The 20,848-nt window shown below is 42.7% G+C and overlaps 1 protein-coding gene across 1 annotated transcript in view; it reads right to left on the reverse strand.

Annotated features, from left to right (window-relative positions):
• Positions 1–20,066, reverse strand: part of LOC144608926 (uncharacterized) — a 79,880-nt gene extending 59,814 nt beyond the window's left edge. The window contains exons 1-9 of the mRNA XM_078427175.1: positions 19,385–20,066; positions 11,773–11,832; positions 10,281–10,457; positions 9,278–9,393; positions 6,270–6,385; positions 5,252–5,262; positions 2,624–2,839; positions 2,327–2,446; positions 988–1,105 (exon numbers count right to left, since the gene is read on the reverse strand). Of these exons, the coding sequence (XP_078283301.1) occupies positions 988–1,105; positions 2,327–2,446; positions 2,624–2,839; positions 5,252–5,262; positions 6,270–6,385; positions 9,278–9,393; positions 10,281–10,457; positions 11,773–11,832; positions 19,385–20,066 (1,616 nt within the window). The remainder of the gene's footprint in view (positions 1–987; positions 1,106–2,326; positions 2,447–2,623; positions 2,840–5,251; positions 5,263–6,269; positions 6,386–9,277; positions 9,394–10,280; positions 10,458–11,772; positions 11,833–19,384) is intronic.
• Between the last annotated feature and the right edge of the window lie 782 nt (positions 20,067–20,848).

A 20,848-nucleotide genomic window follows, 5' to 3' on the forward strand; every position in this document is an offset into this window, starting at 1 on the left:
AGAGTTCAATGAATGCGGAGCCACGGGAGATGGACAAAGAATCAAATTAATATTTTTCATCGGTATTCACCGTGGAGAAAGACACAGATTATGGGGAACTTGGGACATCAATAGTGATGTCTTGAAAAGAGACCACATTACAGAAGAGGAGGTGCAAGAGGTCTTCAATTCCATGAAGGTACATAGAACCCTGGGACCTGATCAAGTGTATCCTATCGACATCGTGGGAAGATAAGGAAGAAATTGCTGGGCTCCAGACAGATATTTGTACGATTAATATTTAAGAAAGGCGGCAAGGAAAAGCCTGGGAACTACAGACCGACCGAAGAACCCACCATCAGTAGTGGGTGCTTTATTGGAGGGGATTCTGAGAGATGGGATCTTCCAGCAGTTGAAAAGACAAGGACTGATTAGAGAGCATCGGCATGGCTTTGTGCTTGGGAAATCATGCCACATAAATCTGATTATTTTGAAGAGGTGACGATGAAGACTGATGAGGGCATTGCGGTTGATGTTTGCATGGACTTCAGCAAGGCCTTTGACAAGATACTGCAGCACAGGGTGTTCTGGAAGGTTAGATCACATAGAACCCAAGAGAAGCTATCCTATTAGATATAACATTGGCTTGAAGGTAGGAGATAGAGGCCGATGGAAGAAGATATTTTGCCGTCTGGAGGTCTGTAATGAGCAGGGTACCCTGGATCGTTGCTGGGTCCCCTGTTGTTCGTTACGTACATTAGTGACATGGATATTAATGTAGGTCAAGTCAAGTTTATTTGTCACATACACATACACGATGTGCAGTGAAATGAAAGTGGCAATGCCTGTGGATTGTGCAAAAAAAGAATTACAGTTACAGCATATAAATTAAAGTAAATACAGAAAAGACAAAATTTAGTCCCTGGGGTTATAATAGTTAACAGTATGGGTAATAGGTTTGGTGGTTATAGTGGATAGTGAAGAAGGTTATGAGCATTTGTAACCTACTGAGTCTCCTTTTGCAGCATGTCCAACACAAGGGCTTTAAACTCAGCACTGTAGTTATCAGTGATGGGAGCAAATTGCCCTTTCATGATCTTATTTACCACTGCTGGTAGATTAGTCCCTGCAACAAAGAGAACAACAGAATTATGCTCCATAGTGTAACCTTAAGCAATTAGTTAAACTGCTCTCTCTGATCTTGTTTCATTGTTAAATGTTATCAACAATACCGAGGGAACTCCCCTTTTCCTTAAATAATACCAGAGGTTATTTCAATCTCAAATTGAACAGGTAAGCCTTGATTTGATACCTCTTCCAATATACAGCTGCCTCCCATGCACCATCACTTTAGTGTGAGCCCAGCAAGTAAACTGGGGTTCAGAACTAGGCACTGACTCCAAGTGTCAACACTATAAATTCAGTCTAACTCCTATCAAGGGGTTTTATAACAATACATACCAAAACAATACAATATTTTAAGTCACGCGATGCCAACAAAAGTAATAGTAGGATATACAAATTACGGAATGCTTTGTAGAATCAAAGAACTGCAGATGCTGGTTTATACCAAAGATAGACACAAAGTGCTGGAGAAACTCTGGGTCAGGCAGCTTCTCTGGAGAAAAAGGATGGGTAATGTTTCAGGTAGGGGTTCTTCAGACTGATTGAAGAAGGGTCGCGACCCAAAACGTCACCCATCCTTTTTCACTGGGGGTGTTGCCTGACCCATTGAGTTACACCAGCACTTTGTGTCTATCTTCACATAATACTTTGTTCTCTTAGCTACCGGATCATGTTTATAGAAAAATCCACGCCAATGATTAAAATCTTGTTCTGCTGCTTAACGCCAGTAACTACCCACCCATTCATATTATCCAATTTTTCTTTTGTTTGTATGGAATGAAAATGTAACAGATTCTTCCTCTGGGGTAGATCTTCGTGGGTTGGTGTTTTAATATGAGAATTAACAGGAAAATAAATGATTTATGAACAGACTCATTTTTGTCAATGCTTGTTCTAATTTTCCATTGTTTGTATGAAGGTGATCCCAATATTCTGCATGCATTCTATAAGAACCTTCCTCGGGTGTTGGCTCAGGGCCACGAGAGTACAAAGGGAGGCTTCCAATAATCATCAAGAAAATGCTTAACGTGGGGCTATGATGTGCGCCCACAATTCTCCAGCAATACCAAGCATGTGTGTGTCCCTACAAAGCTGGGAAATTCAGATTGTTATGCAAGCATTTGACCTTATTACCTTTCCAAGGATCGTCTACTATGCCTCTACCAATTAACCTGATGAATGTCCTCACTGCTAATTAGTGGGCAATTTTCATGCCGCTTACCTTCAAAGGTGCGCTGACGACATGCCATCTCGTAAAGAATGCAACCAAGCGACCAGATGTCCGATTTATCATTGTGACATTTTCCCTCACAGATTTCGGGTGAGATGTAATACGGAGTACCTGCCCAGCACAAAACGTCCATCAGGTAAATCCACCCGAGTCACATGGAACCTAAAACATCTCACTTATTAAGAGATTCGATGCTTTTGTCCAACTCTTACTCTAGCACCAACTCTTCACTCCAATATGCCATTATTCCTCTCCTTATTTTTTCCATCTGCTTGAGGTAAGACTCACCCAAGATGGAGTGTGCCTCACTCCCTGTCATCATCACTTTGGCCACCCCAAAATCACCGAGCTTCACTTCACCTTCTTTAGTGAGGAAAAGGTTGGCCGTCTTTAAATCTCGGTGCAACACGCTGTGTTCATGGAGGTAACAGATGGCAGCCACTATCTGGTGGAAGAGGTTTAGGATTTCCAGCTCTTCCAACTCTCGATCCTGCAATGAAAGCACTGTCATTCCAGGCAGCAGTGTGGCACTCCTCAGGCAAGTGTTCCCTCCCAGACTGAAGCAATGATAGCATGAGAAAGTGTCGGTTGGTTGGAGGAGTGTCATTTCATGTCCTGAGAATGGGAATGATAACGGGAAGACACGTGCTCAATACAACAGCCTCATGAAATGAAATGGAAGTGACTGCTGTGTAGAACATCGCTGTTCAGTTTACAAGTGTGATCCCCAATCTTGTTCACCGAACATGTGATTTTCGTGCCTCTCCCCTCTCAATTTGACAATTCCTCATTTCCTTGCACTGTTCTGATGAGATCCCATGTAAACGCAAGGAACAATCTTTCTATTAGGTGCACGATAGTCTCCCAAATTCAATTGTGAGTTGCATCGTCTTAGACAGAGATTTTCCTTTCCCCAGCTATTTCTCCCCTTGACTCATCATTTGTTTACTTGCGTGTCCCGACAACACTGTCGATAGTTGCACCATTACCCCTTCCCCATCTCTCAGAGACCTTCCTTCATTCTCTCTTTCCCCTCCTCCTTTTCTCTGCTTCCTAAAATTTGTCTTAAAATCTCTAATGTTTCCCAGGTTCAGGAAATGTCAAGCATTCAAAACAATGCCCAAATTATACTTTACCTCAGCCTGTGGTTCCATAGAGAACCACCTGCACACTGCCATGGTAAATTGTCCCTAGGTTAGCGCTCGTGTATGGGGTGATCACTGGTCGGCATGGACTCGATGGGCTGAAGGGCCTGTTTCTGCACTGCATCTCGAAAGTCTAAAGCCTAAACTGTTGTTACAGTCGGTGCAATGGTGGGAAAAGTACAGGAGAGTGTGGGTTTGTAGATGAATGCAGTTGACAGAACAGACTCAGCACAATTCTGCCCATTAATTTTGCTTTTCTCTCTGACCTGTGGAGCACTTGCAGTCATTTTTAAGCTGGCATTGCACTTCAACTGCAGATGATATTTCGAAACTAATTCACGAGGAATGGTGAGTGGGTAATGAGGTTGGATTCTCAAAAGATGCCTAAATATGGCTTCATATGAAACTAATGAAGATATAGTTAGCTGAATTAGAAGCAGAAGATGCTGAGAAATGGACTTTGAGCAGGGGAGAAGAACGAGTTTGATTGATTTCACATCCCCTGCAATTTACAGTTTAACGCTGGTGATGGAACTCTACAGGAACCTCAAGGCAGAGAAAGAATAATGATGGAGTTATAATTATGTAAAGGGTGCAAGATATGGTTTTGCAGATAGTAAAGATGGTTGTGAACGATTGCAGCAGGATATGGATCGATTGGCCAGGTGGGCGGAGGAATAGTTGATGGAATCTAATACAGTGAAGTGTGAGGTGTTGCATTTTGGGACATCGAACAATGGCAGGACCTACACAGTAAATGGTAGGCCTCTGGGTAGTGTTGTAGAGCAGAAGGATCTAGAAGTACAGGTGCATGGTTCCTTGAAGGTCGAGTCGCAGGTAGATAAGGTGGTCAAAAAGGCTTTTGGCACTTTGGCCTTCATCAGTCAGAGTATTGAGTATAGAAGTTGGGAGGTCATGTTGCAGTTGCATAAGACATTGGTGAGATCGCATTTAGAATATTGTGTTCAGTTCTGGGCACCATGTTATAGGAAAGATATTGTCAAGCTTGAAAGGGTTCAGAAAAGATTTACGAGGATGTTGTCAGGACTTGAGGGTGTGAGCTATAGGGAGAGGTTGAGTAGGCTGGGTCTCTATTCCATGGAGCGCAGGAGGATGAGGGGGGATCTTATAGAGATGTACAAAATCATGAGAGGAATAGATCGGGTAGATGCACAGAGTCTTTTGCCCAGAGTAGGGGAATCGAGGACCAGAGGACATAAGTTCAAGGTGAAGGGGAAAAGATTTAATAGGAATCCGAGGGGTAACCTTTTCACACAAAGGGTGGCAGGTGTTTGGGACAAGCTGCCAGAGGAGGTAGTTGAGGCTGGGACTATCCCATTGTTTAAGAAACAGTTAGACAGTTGCATGGATAGGACAGGTTTGGAAGGATATGGACCAAGCACAGGCAAGTGGGACCAGTGTAGTTGGGACATTGTTGGCTGGTGTGGGCGAGTTGGGCCGAAGGGCCTGTTTTCACACTGTATCACTCTATGACTCTATGACTATGTGCATCTTTCTGCTTTACTTGAATGGGTCTTGATACCTTTGATGAAATCTGATTGAATTAGTGTGTGCTGGAAACATTATATTCCAGATGCTCACTAAATTAATGCAGTTTAAAGAAGCAATTCAAACAAACGGAGACACAAGAGACTTCAGATGTTAGAACCTGGAGAAAATAAACTGCTGGAGGAACTCGGCATAGCACGCTGAAGAAGGGTCCTGACCCAATGGATTGTCTGCCCATTACGCTCCACAGGTGCTGCCTCACCCGCTGACTTCCTCCAGCACTTTGCTTTTTATTCAAACAAATGAATGTTTAAATCAATTATTCTGTACCTCAGGGTCAGTTTCTTTGGTTCATTGTACATTGTGGCATTTACTAGGTTAATTCCCGGAACGGCGGGACTATCATATGTTGAGCGACGAGGCTTGTATACACTGGAATTTAGAAGGATGAGAGGAGATCTTATTGAAACGTATAAGATTATTAAGGGGTTGGACACGTTAGAGGCAGGAAACATGTTCCCAATGTTGGGGGAGTCCAGAACAAGGGGCCACAGTTTAAGAATAAGGGGTAGGCCATTTAGAACTGAGATGAGGAAAAACTTTTTCAGTCAGAGAGTTGTGAATCTGTGGAATTCTCTGCCTCAGAAGGCAGTGGAGGCCAATTCTCTGAATACATTCAAGAGAGAGCTAGATAGAGCTCTTAAGGATAGCGGAGTCAGGGTGTATGGGGAGAAGGCAGGAACGGGGTACTGATTGAGAATGATCAGCCATGATCACATTGAATGTCGGTGCTGGCTCGAAGGGCCGAATGGCCTCCTCCTGCACCTATTGTCTATTGACAGAGTGATCTGAATTGTAGATCACTCCCATTTAGGAGAAACACTTAAACATTTGGATGTGGAGGGGATGTTTCCACTGGTGGGAGAGTCCAGGACCAGAGGCCATGGCCTTAGAATAAAAGGGCGTACCTTTGGAAAGAAGATGAGGAGGAATTTCTTTAGTCAGAGGGTGATGAATCTGTGGAATACAATGTCACAGAAGGCTGTGGAGGCCATCAATTCATATTTTTAGGGTTGAGATTGATAATTTCTTCATTAATACAGGTGTCAGGGGTTATGTGGAGAAGACAGGGGAATGGGGTTCAGAGGGAAAGACAGATCAGCCACGATTGAATGGTGGAGTCGACTTGATGGGCCAAATGCCCAATTCTGCTCCCACAACTCATGAACCAGTTCCAGTTAGAAATCTCTGCCATGTAAAGTACCTGCTGTGCCAAGTACTGTGCCAGTGTTCCTCCTTCTGCATATTCCATCTCAATCATCAGTAAGCCATCCTCCTCAAAGCTGTCGTAGTAATTAATAATATTGGGGTGATCCAACATGGAAAGCACCTTCACCTACAGCAGGGAACGATGAACAAAAAGCTTACACTCATACTCATGCACACTGGCCATAGAGTTTGCATTAGTTCACACTCAACCACAAGAGATAGAAACATAGAAACATAGAAAATAGGTGCAGGAGTAGGCCATTCGGCCCTTCGAGCCTGCACCGCCATTCAATATGATCATGGCTGATCATCCAGCTCAGTAACCTGTACCTGCCTTCTCTCCATACCCCCTGATCCCATTAACCACAAGGGCCACATCTAACTCCCTCTTAAATATAGCCAATGAACTGGCCTCAACTACCTTCTGTGGCAGAGAATTCCACAGACTCACCACTCTCTGTGTGAAGAAATGTTTTCTCATCTCGGTCCTAAAAGACTTCCCCCTTATCCTTAAGCTGTGACCCCTGGTTCTGGACTTCCCCAACATCGGGAACAATCTTCCCGCATCTAGCCTCTCCAACCCCTTAAGAATGTTATATGTTTCTATAAGATCCCCCCTCAGTCTTCTAAATTCCAGCGAGTATAAGCCTAGTCTATCCAGTCTTTCTTCATATGAAAGTCCTGCCATCCCAGGGATCAATCTGGTGAACCTTCTCTGTACTCCCTCTAAGGCTAGAATGTCTTTCCTCAGATTAGGAGACCAAAACTGTACGCAATACTCCAGGTGCGGTCTCACCAAGGCCCTGTACAACTGCAGCAGAACCTCCCTGCTCCTATACTCAAATCCTCGATGATGGTGGGGCTACACATACTCATTCAACACGGACCACAGTATCTGGGCTTCTCATGCTCACTCACATTGACCGTACTAGGGTTATCTTTTTTACTTATTTCAAGAGTCAAAAGTCAGAGGAGTGTTTAATTGTCCTTTGCACTGGGAATAGAACAATGAAATTCTTACTTGCTGCAGCTTTAGTGAAACATTAATGCAGCAACACAACAATAATAAATAATATAATATTCCTGTGATTTAGTTATTATATTATCATTATAATAATAATAATAATAATAAATGTTATTTGTCATATGTAGGTTGGCACAGGGTCAACGGTACAATGAAATGTATCTGACAAGACAACGGGTCACCTCAGCAGTAATATTCCAAGGATAAATAAGATTTTTAAAAATGACATTAGTAAGGTAAAAAGACAATATTAAAAATAGGCAAAAAGACAATATTAAAAATAATCAACATATATGATTTGAAATGTGTTTATGAGTTCAGAAGCCTGATGGCCTGATGGTAGAAACTGTTCTTAAGTCTGGTGGTACGCGCAACCATACTCCTGTATCGTCTACCTGACGGTAACAAGGAGAACAGCCTGCGTGCTGGGTGGCTGTGGTCCTTGATGATGCTGCGTGCCTTCCGCATTAATAGTAATAAAAATAAATAACTATAACCAATAATACAATAAATTATCAGTTATACTAGGTGACAAGACCATGATAATCTGAAGAAGCATTCCGACCCAAAACCTCACCTGTCCATTCTCTCCAGAGATGCTGCTTGACCCGCTGAGTAGCTACACACTTTGTGTTTCATAATAGTACAAGCCAAAATAGTGAGTGCGACTTTATTAGATGGGGCTCTGGTTAGGGATGTGCAGAGGGGTTCAAGAGCCTGAAATTTGATTGGAAGAACTTGTTCTTGAATCTGGAGGTAATGGCTTTCAGGCTCATAGAAACATAGAAAATAGGTGCAGGAGTAGGCCATTCGGCCCTTCGAGCCTGCACCACCATTCAATATGATCATGGTTGATCATCCAGCTCAGTAACCTGTACCTGCCTTCTCTCCATACCCCCTGATCCCTTTAGCCACAAGGGCCACATCTAACTCCCTCTTAAATATAGCCAATGAACTGGCCTCAACTAACTCTGTGGCAGAGAATTCCACAGACTCACCACTCTCTGTGTGAAGAAATGTTTTCTCATCTCGGTCCTAAAAGACTTCCCCCTTATCCTTAAGCTGTGACCCTTGGTTCTGGACTTCCCCAACATCGGGAACAATCTTCCCACATCTAGCCTCTCCAACCCCTTAAGAATTTTATATGTTTCTATAAGATCCCCCCTCAGCCTTCTAAATTCCAGCAAGTATAAGCCTAGTCTATCCAGTCTTTCTTCATATGAAAGTCCTGCCATCCCAGGGATCAATCTGGTGAACCTTCTCTGTACTCCCTCTAAGGCTAGAATGTCTTTCCTCAGATTAGGAGACCAAAACTGTACACAATACTCCAGGTGCGGTCTCACCAAGGCCCTGTACAACTGCAGCAGAACCTCCCTGCTCCTATACTCAAATCCTGAACCTTCTTCCCAATGATCGCAATGAGGGCAGAGTGTGGCCAGGGTGATGTGGCTCTTTGATAATATTAGCTGCCTTCTTGATGCCGGCAACACAATGGTGGGGTCAATACTCGTGACAGACCGGAAAATGTCCACCACGTTCTGCTTGACATGACATTTGTCATGGCTTGACACTATTCAGTTCATTACCTCCATGCCAACTCCTAGCATGTTATTCCGCTCAGACCATTCCCATAACTTATTTGCACACACATGCCCCTCAACTCCACCCTTTTATAAATGCTGATGCCGCACACCTACATTAGGGACAATTTTACAGCAGTCAATTGGTTCACCAATTAGCATCTCTTTGGGATGAGGGAAACTGGAGCATCTGGGGGAAAAAACACATTGCGACAGGGAGAAGGTGCAAACTCCACACAGAGAGCACCCGAGGTCAGGGCCAAACTTGAGTCAGCGGAGCCGACAGGCTGGGATACTAACTGTCATGCTTCCCCTAGCATGCACCCTGAACCATAATCTATTGTTACCAGCTTTGCCTATAAATTCCACGGTGTGTAAACAATGGTATACACAACTCAGAGTTAGACACACAAACCTCATTCAATGCTCTCTGTCTTTCAATGTGGTTCAGCTCATGCATGTTGATCTCTTTAAGAATGACCAGGGAGTCATCATCTTTCTTCCGATACAGAACTGCTGTCCCATAGGCTCCTAGCAGAAGAATGGGAACATAATTTCATGTTTCATGTATTTTGTGTTTTTGTGTTTTTATGACTGCTGGCAGATCAATTTCCCTCCTGGGATAAATAAAGTTCTATGGTATCGTATCGTATCAGATAATCTCCTCCCGGCAGCGAAATCTTAACTTTTGCACTAATTTTTAAAACATTTTAGTGATGCTGCTGGGTTATATTCTGGGGAAGAGATCAGATGCTCACTTGTACCACTGTGACTAATGGATAATGGCACTCCAAAGACGTACAGGTTTATACTGTAGGTTAATTCCTTTGGCACCAAACTGAAAATGCTCACAGTTCTGACAGCAATTAAACCAACTTGACTATTTCAGGAGAAGGTGAAAAGGTTGAAAAGATCTCCTGTGCCCCATGTGTGGGACACACACCCATTTTAAATGAGCCCTCCCAGCAGTGAAATTCTATTGCACACACTATGTCCAGGCACATTGTCCACTAGCTCCACAGTTGCAAGGTTGGTGGAGGAAGTGATGGAGGGTGTGGGTCCTATGGGCCTAGTGGGAAGATGAGGTGGTGTCGTTTAGTTTAGTTTCGAGATACAGTGCGGAAACAGGCTCTTCGACCCACTGTGTCCAGGCCAACCAGCGATCCCCGTACACTAGCACCATCCTACACAATGGGGACAATTTACAATCTTTACCAAAAACAATGAACCTACAGTATAAACCTGTACGTCTTTGGAGTGCAGGAGGAAATTGGAGCAGCCGGAGAAAGTCCAGGCAGTCACAGGAGAACGTACAAACTCCATACAGCACTCATAGTCAGGATCAACCTCGGGTCTTTGGTGCTGTAAGGCAGCAACTCTACCGCTGCGCTGCCATGTAGTAGGGTCTCCAAGCTCACCTTTTCCCACTATGTGTATCTTTTCAAACTCTGCCAGTGTTTGGGGATGTGGCCGTTTCAACTTCTCACTTTCACAGTAGAGATCCAGGATGTGCATTTTGACATCTCCCGGCGCCTGGTTTGGACCTGCCGCCAACTCGTTGCCCAGCACGGTTCTTGTCATACCAACAGGAACACCTGAAAAAGAAAACCCTGGCTCAGATTTTCTTCTGATCACTCTGAAATAAGTTCATAAAGCAGATGCACTCTTGAGAGAAGATAGATACAAAATGCTGGAGTAACTCAGCGAGTCAGGCAGCATCTCTGGAGAAAATGAATCGGTGATTTTTCGGGTCAAGACCCTTCTTCAGAGAGCCTGTAGGTGTAGCATATATGGTTACATTGCTCGATTGGTAATCTAACATCGCAGCTGGCCAATCTACTATTTGCCTGCTATTATTTGCTACATGGTGCCTACACTACATGTCCACAGAGATATGTTCCTCTCTTGTCCAGTGTGAGGACAAACATCAGTAGTGTTGTTCACTCATCATGTCCACAATTTTATCTACAAGATAAGAATAATACCTCTGTAAATTCCTCTTTGGAGAGACTGTGGGGGCAAGTGCGGGGATCTTGTGAACAACAGAATTACGTTTCACTCATTGCTATTTTGACACAGTGGCTTAATTAAGCAAATAATGGCTCTAAATATCCCCTTACACCAATGGAGACTGCAACATGACAGTGATGCTGAAGTTCCCCATAACCTATAATTAGGATACCGTGTAGGATTAGCATAACAGCAGTAATTAGTAAATTACTTTGCATGCTACCGATTAGCACAATTAACAGGTCTTGAACTCAGAGGCATAATTGCTGTAAGCTTAATTATAAATAACTTTCAAAATGTTAACTTGAGCTGTATTTAAATTTATTTAATGAACGCTAGCTTTAATTTAAATTGGGATTGAACACTAATTTGTGTTATTTCTCCCAGAGTATCTCTCCATGCCTTAGACTGGAAAATAACATATTATTTAACATTGTTCCAAACAAGAAATTATTAAAGGACTTTGAGCTTTGACTAAATTAGCCTCAGTATTTAGCATTCTGTTTGAACAAATGTGGTTTTAACAGACTTTATGCAAATTCACCTGGAAAGAAAACCTAATTTATTAATGCAAGACAATTAACAGAACCTTGAAGAGTCCTCAGCAGATCCACCAACCATAACAAGCTTCTGGATACTTCTCCGCCAAAGTAATAGTGCCCAGTTTAAGTCCAGTGCTTGAAGGCAACAAATAGTAGGCAGAAGGTCTTTGGATTTTACACAAAAAAATCAGCTGCAAGGTGTTCCTTTCTGCCAACTACACGGGAATAGACAATAGACAATAGACAATAGGTGCTGGGAACACGCGGGCGATTTGACCCAGGCAATTCCCACTTTAATACCACGAGATGTTCAGTGGTTTTTGAAGACATATTAACCTGGCACACCTTATAAAAATACCGAACAGCCCCATGCTGAGGTAGATCTGGGTGTAGGTCAAGTGGCAAGGCCACTGGCCTCCTGGAATGACAACACACGTAATCACCAGAATAAAGCCTCTGCATTTACTGTTAATATGGTATGGTACTTTATTTGGCACAGTGAAATCTATTTATGTACAAAGTTCACTATACATAAGCACTTAGATACATATTATTTAATGATCATTAGTTGGCGTTGTGAGCCATTTGTTTCCTCGTTTCATTTCATTAACTGGCAGTCCTCCTGCCCGCACCTCACCGAGATACTCCAGGAAACTGGCAGTCTGTTCCAAACACGTCTGATCCCCGAGGTCAGGGGCCTTTGCATAAAATGGGTGGGGACTTCCCGATAGCAGCAAAGCCTGAGTCATGCTTGGGAGGGCGTAGGCAACATGGCAGTGAGGGGTATCAAAAGATGTGGATGAGGAGAACTTTACTTTTAAAAGGCGGTTGCTTTCATGGGGTGTTTTACTTCAGAAACCATCAGTACATTACCAATTGCCTTTGGAAACGGTGCATAAGTGCATTGTACTCTGGATTATTCGTTATTCATTGTGCGGCATGGTGGCGCAGCAGTAGAGTTGCTGCCTTACAGCGAATGCAGCGCCAGAGACCTGGGTTCGATCCCGAATATGGGTGCTGTCTGTACAAAGTTTGTACGTTCCCCCCGTGATCTGCATGGGTTTTCTCCGAGATCTTCGGTTTCCTCCCACACTCCAAAGACGTACAGGCATGTAGGTTAATTGGCTTGGTAAATGTAAAAATTGTCCCTACTGGGTCTAGGATAGTGCTAATAAACAGGGATTGCTGGTTGGTGCGGACCTGGTGGGCCGAAGGGCCGGTGTCCGTGCTGTATCTCTAAACTAATATCGGGCACAAACTGATGAATGTCAGCATTGGTCCACCCCTTCCTCTTCCTGGTGGTGATGATGGGAGGAATCCATCCTTTCTTTGTTAAAGGCTTCTAAATAGGAGCTAATCCCAGTGCCTCCTACCAAAGCCCACCCAAGCTGACAATGTGCAGAGTACATCTCAAATCCCAAGGAAGCTCATGAGCCATCTGCCAAGATAAGTGCGGATAAATTGCGTTCCCATGTGATGGTCACATTTTTGTTCCTTCCAGCGGGGGTAACTGATGATCGAGAGGGAAAGAACCTCAGGCAGATATCTCCAATAGCTGAAACCATTGTCAACTGTTCAGCACACTGCGCTGACTAACCAGTCTCCGTGGTTAGTTGCTTTCTTCTGCTAAACCATTAAAAAAAAACTTATTTCTAAGATTTCATGCTTTTATTCAAATATATTTTGTTTTCCACCACTGTACCTCACAGCCAATTGACCCTGATTCAATAAAAAAATCTCCAAATCTCTAATTTAATTTAATCAGAAGCAATTCAAAATGACCCCAGTCACATGTTGAGATCCAAAACATAGAGCAATACAATAAATGACCCAGAAAATGGGGAATTATTAGCACTTTCAATAATGTATTTCCAGAAACATTTTGGAATACGATCGACTTTGGATTTATCCTACAGCTGCTAATGAAGATGAATTTGGAGGATGTCTGTTGAACATAATACTGTTCCTAAGCTCTTCCATTCTATCTATTTATCTAACAGTGGTGGAAAGCCGTTGGAATGTTGGCCTTCACAACAAGAGGAGTTGAGTATAGGAGCAGAGAGGTCCTTCTGCAGTTGTACGGGGCCCTAGTGAGACCACACCTGGAGTACTGTGTGCAGTTTTGGTCTCCAAATTTGAGGAAGGATATTCTTGCTATTGAGGGCGTGCAGCGTAGGTTCACTAGGTTAATTCCAGGAATGGCGGGACTGTCGTATGTTGAAAGACGGGAGCGATTAGGCTTGTATACACTGGAATTTAGAAGGATGAGAGGGGATCTTATTGAAACATATAAGATTATTAAGGAATTGGACACGTTAGAGGCAGGAAACATGTTCCCAATGTTGGTGTAGTCCAGAACCAGGGGCCACAGTTTAAGAATAAGGGGTAGGCCATTTAGAACGGAGATGAGGAAAAACCTTTCCAGTCAGAGAGTTGTAAATCTGTGGAATTCTCCGCCTCAGAAGGCAGTGGAGGCCAATTCTCTGGATGCTTTCAAGAGAGTTAGATAGAGCTCTTAAGGATAGCGGAGTCAGGGGGTATGGGGAGAAGGCAGGAACGGGGTACTGATTGAGAATGATCAGCCATGATCACATTGAATGGTGGTGCTGGCTCGAAGGGCCAAATGGCCTACTCCTGCACCTATTTGTCTACTGTCTATTGATCAACACTGAGAACTATGTTGATAAATGATGGAAACTAATAGAGTTGCTGATATATTGAGTCAGAATATTCTGCTTGTGGTGTTCTGCAAATAGCAAGTTGCTCATACCTGTGAGAAAAATACCCACTGAGCCACTGCTGACAACTTGACAATAAGTATCAAATGAGTACATTTAAATGCACACCCCTTGAACACTATTAAGGCCTTCTTATGAGGTCCAAAACAGGCACCTCGCATGAAATAATTTGCAGCACTATGAGGAAAGATTGACTGAATTGGACTGACGACATTACATCCAGACGTAGATTTGATGGATTAAGTGCCCTCCTTTGCGCTGAAACATAGGATGCTACAATTATAAACCATAATTATGAACCATTCCCTGTTTTAAATAATTATACAAAAATTGACAAAACTAGTTAACTCATATTAAAAATTGATGTTAAACTTTATATTCAAAAACTGTTAAAATCAATGAAGTATCTAAATTAGAAATAGAAACACATTAAAACATTTATGTCAACTCAATTAATTAAGACTTAATACCCAATTCTTATTCCAGTCCGATGTTGCCGTGCTCCATTTTAATGCATGGGCACGTTGTTCTTGCACCTAGTGTAACTCTGACGGCCTGTTCCCTTGTGTGAGAGCTATGGAATTAGCACAAGTTCATGCTCTGCTCCTGGACTGCATGAAGAGTCTGATGTTGGAGCACAATTGGAAAGTCACTAGAGTGGCCAGCAAGTTTCAGACTTCTGCATTTGCACAGGCACCCAGGGCCTGGTGGCACTCATGCAGAGAACAGCACGCATTTCCTGGTCAGCACTGGACAATTAAGGCAATCAGTTACTCCAGCACTCTGTCTTTTTTTTGTAAACCAGCATCTGCAGTTTCCTGACTCTATTTATTTCAGTGATGTTTCACTGTATCTATGAACACATTTTTAATAAGAAGTTTAATAGTTTGATATTAGTAAGATTAAGAAGAACACACCTGATACAATAACGTATTTCCTCATGATGAAATTTCAGTTGAGCCAAATATGAATCGCTTGTTAAAAAATGGTTAGTTCTTTCCCTTTTAGAATGTGAGAGTTAATTATTGTCCCAAATTTTGATAACTCAGGTAAATAATTAAAAGATCTCTTGTATGGGCATTTCTCTAATTCCTCTGTTTGCTTTAGTAACTAAATGCTGGCAACTTCCCAGAATATATATAAAGTCCAGTTAAGTCATTTTTGTTTTCTGAGTTTTGGGGATTGTTGGCATTCATTGCCCATCCTGATTAGCATTGAATTGAACGACTTGCTTGGCTATTTCATAAAGCAATTAAAGACAACCGTTTTACCGTAAGGAGTCACAAACAGAATAATGGTAGCCGACCCTAAAGGGTGTTGTCAATTTATATGGGTTTTTTTCAACAATCCACTGATTTCATGATCATCAGTTCCAATAATAACCATCTAATCCATATTTATTTAATAAGTTCAAATTCCCAGCTGCCATTTTCCAGCCGGGCTGTGGGTTAATCAGGCCAGTGCCATAAATACAACGTGACTGTAAAACATCAGATTATTAACAGAAAGTGCTGGAAATACTCAGCAGGCCAGGCATCATCTGCGGAGAGAGAATCGCTTAAGTTCAATGATCCTCCATCAAAAATGATCCTCCATCAAAAATACAACAGTAAGACAAATTTAAAAAAAGATATCAGCAGGCTGGATACACGAAACATGAAACAGAGCTGATGTAGGGGTCAACAGAAAATGCTCAGAATACCAAACTCTTGAGGCAGATTTTGATGCAAGCAGAAAAAAGCTGGTTGAATTCTGAGTACTGCAATGTTCCTGGAAGGCAGATGAGGTGCTATTCCTCCAGCTTATGTTGGGCCTTATTGCTGTAGTATCACAGACCAAAGACAAAGAGGTCAGCCAGGGAGTGGGATGAATAATTAAAATGGTAGACAAATGAAAGCTCAGTGTCATCAATTGGAGTCAGAGGCGCTCTGCAAAGCAGTAACCCAATCTGCATTTGGTTTCTCCAATGTAGAGGAGACAACATCTTATAGAGGAAGTAGATTTGATTAGTACGGGTATCATGGGCTATGGGAGAACAGGGTTGAAAAGGAAAGATAGATCAGTAATAATTGAATGGTGGAGTAGACCTGATGGGGCAAATGACCTAATTCTGGTCCTATACCTTATGATCTCAGATGGGAAGAAGTGTAAGTGAATTGCAGTTCATCTGGAAGGACCGTTTAGGTGCTTAGATGGTGGAGAAGAACGATGTAAAAGGACAGGTGCCGCATTCCCTGTAGAAAGTATCACGTCAAGCAGAGAGATTGGAGCTGAAAGACTAGGGAGTCACAAAGGGAGCAGTCTCTTTGCTATGAAACGAGGAAAGAGGGGCCTGGTAGTCAAATTTCATTGAAGACAGCGGACATTTCACAGGGTGATCCATTGAATGTCAAGACTGGTAAAGTGGAAGGTGAGAACAAGGGGAATAAGAGTCATAGAGTCGTACAATGTGGAAACAAGTCCTTCGGCCCAACTCGCCCACGCCGGCCAACAATGTCCCAGCTACACTAGCCCCACTAGCCTGCACTTGGTCCATATCCCTCCAAACCTGTCCTATCCATGTACCTGTTTAACGTTTTTTTAAACAATGGGATAGTCCCAGCTTCAACGGCCTCCTCTGGCAGCTTGTTCCATACACCCACCACCCTTTGTGTGAAAAAGTTACCCCTCGGATTCCTATTAAATCTTTTCCCCTTCACCTTGAACTTATGTCCTCTGGTCCTCGATTCCCCTTCTCTGGGCAAGAGACTCTGTGCATCTACCCGATCTATTCCTCTCATGATTTTGTACACCTCTATAAGATCCCCCCTCATCCTCCTGCGCTCCATGGAATAGAGACCCAGCCTACTCAACCTCTCCCTATAGCTCACACCCTCTGGTCCTGGCAACATCCTCGTAAATCTTTTCTGAACCCTTTCAAGCTTGACAATATCTTTCCTACAACATGGTGCCCAGAACTGAACACAATATTCTAAATGCGGTCTCACCAACATAATCAGTTATACTACTGCAACATGACCTCCCAACTTCTATACTCAATACTCTGACTAATGAAGGCCAAAGCGCCAAAAGCCTTTTTGACCACCTTATTTACCTGCAACTCGCCCTTCAAGGAACCATGCACCTGTGCTTCTCAATCCCTCTGCTCTACAACACTACCCAGAGGTCTACCATTTACTGTGTAGGGCCTGCCCTCGTTCGACATCCCAAAATGCAACACCTCACACTTCTCTGTATTAAATTCCATTTACCATTCCTCCGCCCACCTGGCCAATCAATCCAGATCCTGCTGCAATCGTTCACAAGCATCTTCACTAACTCCTTATTCTGATTTGGATGAAAGGGATTGAGAGAGGAAATGCACATAAAAATGAGTCCTGTTAATTATGGTGCAGGGAAAGCTCTGGTTAAGAAGAAGAAAGTCAGGACTGGTGTAGAAGATCTCATGATCATAAAAGAAACCAGGGAGATGGAGAAAGTGGGAGTATGGAAAGCAATTCCTACCAGAAACAGTGTAGGAGGAGGTGCAGTAGAGTTAGCTGTAAGAGTCTGTATGAGATATTTGTTTCTAGTCTACACCTTGAGATAGAGATAGGCAAGTCATGCTATGGAAAAATCAAGTATTGTCCATGTAGGAAACTGTCTAGATCCTAAGTCCTTAAATCTCTTGTCATTCTTTATTTCTATGCTCCTTCAAGACACTCCTTATAATCCAAGACGTACCTTGAGAGCTACATTTTTTGACGACCTAATATTTCTCAGGTATTTATTCACAAAATGCTGGAGTAACTCAGCAGGTCAGGCAGCATCTCAGGGGAGAAGGAATGGGTGACGTTTCGGGTCGAGACCCTTCTTCAGACTGATGTCAGGGGGGCGGGACAAAGGAAGGATATAGGTGGAGACAGGAAGACAGTGGGAGATCTGGGAAGGGGGGAGGGGAAGAGAGGGACCGAGGAACTATCTAAAGTTGGAGAAGTCAATGTTCATACCACTGGGCTGCAGGCTGCCCAGGCGAAATATGAGGTGCTGTTCCTCCAATTTCCGGTGGGCCTCACTATGGCACTGGAGGACAGAAAGGTCAGACTGGGAATGGGAGGGGGAGTTGAAGTGCTCAGCCACCGGGAGATCATATTGCCCAGGGTCAAACTTTGTCCTGCAGCACTGCAAATAATCTCAAGATGATTTACTGAGTCCTTAGGTTCTCTACAAATGCAACATTTTTGTTGTTATGATTGAAAACGTAAGCAAACCGGAAGCGGTGACCTGAGCACAAAGCACTCAAAGGCTTGGTCCTTTCCTGTGAGTTTCCTTGAAGTCACCATTGCTGCATCACAACAATTTTTCATGATTCTTATTACAGAAGACACTCATTTACACCATTTCGAACATTTACATTTATCTGGAACAATTAACTGTCAATATTGATAGTCTTTGAGCAATCAATCTAGTGGTTTCATAACCAACATTACAGGTACTATCTTTTCATTGCAGATTTATTTAATAATAATAATAATAATAATAATAAGTAAGTTTATTGGCCAAGTATGTGCATATACCACAATTGTGCCTTGGTGCTCCGCTCAAAAATGACAACACAAACATGAAGTTAACAATTAAGATTAAAGCATAAAAACAATAAACACATCAAAACAATAAGGATACAACATTACGGTCTAAACATGTGGGTAAAAATAAACCAGAGCAAATAAGAGACTACAGACTTTGGTTATTGAGTAGAACTACTACTCGTGGAAAAAGGCTGTTTTTATGTCTGGCTGTGGCTGCTTCGACAGTCCAGAGTCGCCTTCCAGAGGGAAGTACTTCAATGATTTTGTGGCCAGGGTGAGAGGGGTCAGAGATGATCTTGCCCGCTCGCTTCCTGGCCCTTGCAGTGTACAGTTCGTCAATGGGGGGAAGGTTGCAGCCAGCAACCTTGAAATATCTGAGTCCCTGTGAAGGGATTCAAATAATTATCATCGAACTATCAGTCTAGGCTTCTCGCAACTTAACTTATATGTTACCATTTATTTGGTATGCTCACCAGAATGACAGGTGGAACCTTGGTTTGATAACGAATGAATTATAGCACCACCAACAGAGCACCAATCCCTCAGTACTGCACTGAAGTGTCAGAGTAGATTTTGCAAACATCTAGAACTTGAATTCATAACTTTCTGATATAATCAAAGCTGATATTTGGTAATACTGTTAAAATGTATGATGTAAATATACCTGTCAGATTCTGCAACTCCCTCTTGACTTTCTGCAAGTCTGCAGTCATCAGGGCAGTACAGCCCAGAATATCCATCCTGGTATCTGAATCTTCCACATCAATGTGGTTGGTCACAATATTGTTAAAGAATCTCCGCACAGCTAATTGCTTGTGGATAGAAATTGGCGTGAGTGTCTGAACCTCTCCAGCCCCGCAAATATGTATCGCATCTTGCTGATTGTACAGAACAAAGGCTACAGATTTGACTTGCTTTCCTTTCAAAGCTTCAGCCACTTGTGCAGAAATTGAATCCAGCGTGGAGGACTCATACGCATAATTCACCACAGTCACATGTGGCCACGATGCACCTGTAATATCAGAGCACCGCTTAACATCATTACAAACTATTAAAAGCCTGTGAATGGATGAACATTTGGTGATCTCCAGTTCCGTACAAAGGTTTTTCCCCTCGGCAATCTCCTTTTCAGTTTCTTGCTGTTCGCAGTTATCTCCACCGGAGCTAGCACTGGAGTTATGAGCCTGTTCAACTTCAGACCCACCCCTAATCTTTTCTTTTGCAAGTTCCTTTGGACACAATGACCATGGGTCAAACTTATCGGATGAATCTGAGATAACCCCGCTGTCAGTCTGTGATGAAAACCTCCTTGCACCATGCGGAGGTTTGATGGTAACCTCACTCATTTTGGATTGGAAAGCAGTGCAATGAAGTTTGGTAATGTTACTGAGTGGAACTTCTTCCCAGAGTTAAAACATGTATGATCACGTTGTTTCATCATGACTTGGCCTTGGTTGGGTCATGTCCGAGTCTGTTGTTGCTCAGTGTTACTGCGAGCCTCATCACAGAACCCAACTGTTGATGCAATCCTTTCCAAGGCCTATGCCCGAATTCTCAGCCACCATACTGGACTGTGAATTGTTTGAAGCATCTGTATTTTAATTAGTTGGCTGAATATGTGAACATTGTTCTCTGTAGAATGCAGAAAAAAATATTATAAATATAAGTATGCTTTGAGAGTTCCTGCTTAGATAAGTAAGCATTTCAATTAAGCAGAATGAATTTAACCAGTAAATCAGAAGTGCTTTTCTGTACAATCTTCAATTTATCAGGAGAAAGAAAAGGGCGAATTAAGGCACTCATGCTTACAAGCACATTTGCAATCAGGCATAATACAGTAGCAATGTGTTAAGTAGACTGCCACGTTTCCTTAGAAAGTAAGAATAGTTTTCTCTTGAGTTTGAGAGTCAAGAGGGTTTAATTGTCATATGTACCAACAACGGAACAATGGAATTCTTACACGTAGCAGCATAACAAGTCTGCGTACACAGGTTTATGCTTGGTTCATTTTTAAACTGAGTGGCTTTTATGCATCCTACTTCATTTCATTCCAGTAAGGGAAGTGAAGAAAGAACGTATGGTCCATAAGGTACAAAGGGATCTATAGGTGGCGATAACTCAAAAAGGC

This window comes from Rhinoraja longicauda, chromosome 33 (assembly GCF_053455715.1).
Source record: "Rhinoraja longicauda isolate Sanriku21f chromosome 33, sRhiLon1.1, whole genome shotgun sequence".
NCBI lineage: Eukaryota > Metazoa > Chordata > Chondrichthyes > Rajiformes > Arhynchobatidae > Rhinoraja > Rhinoraja longicauda.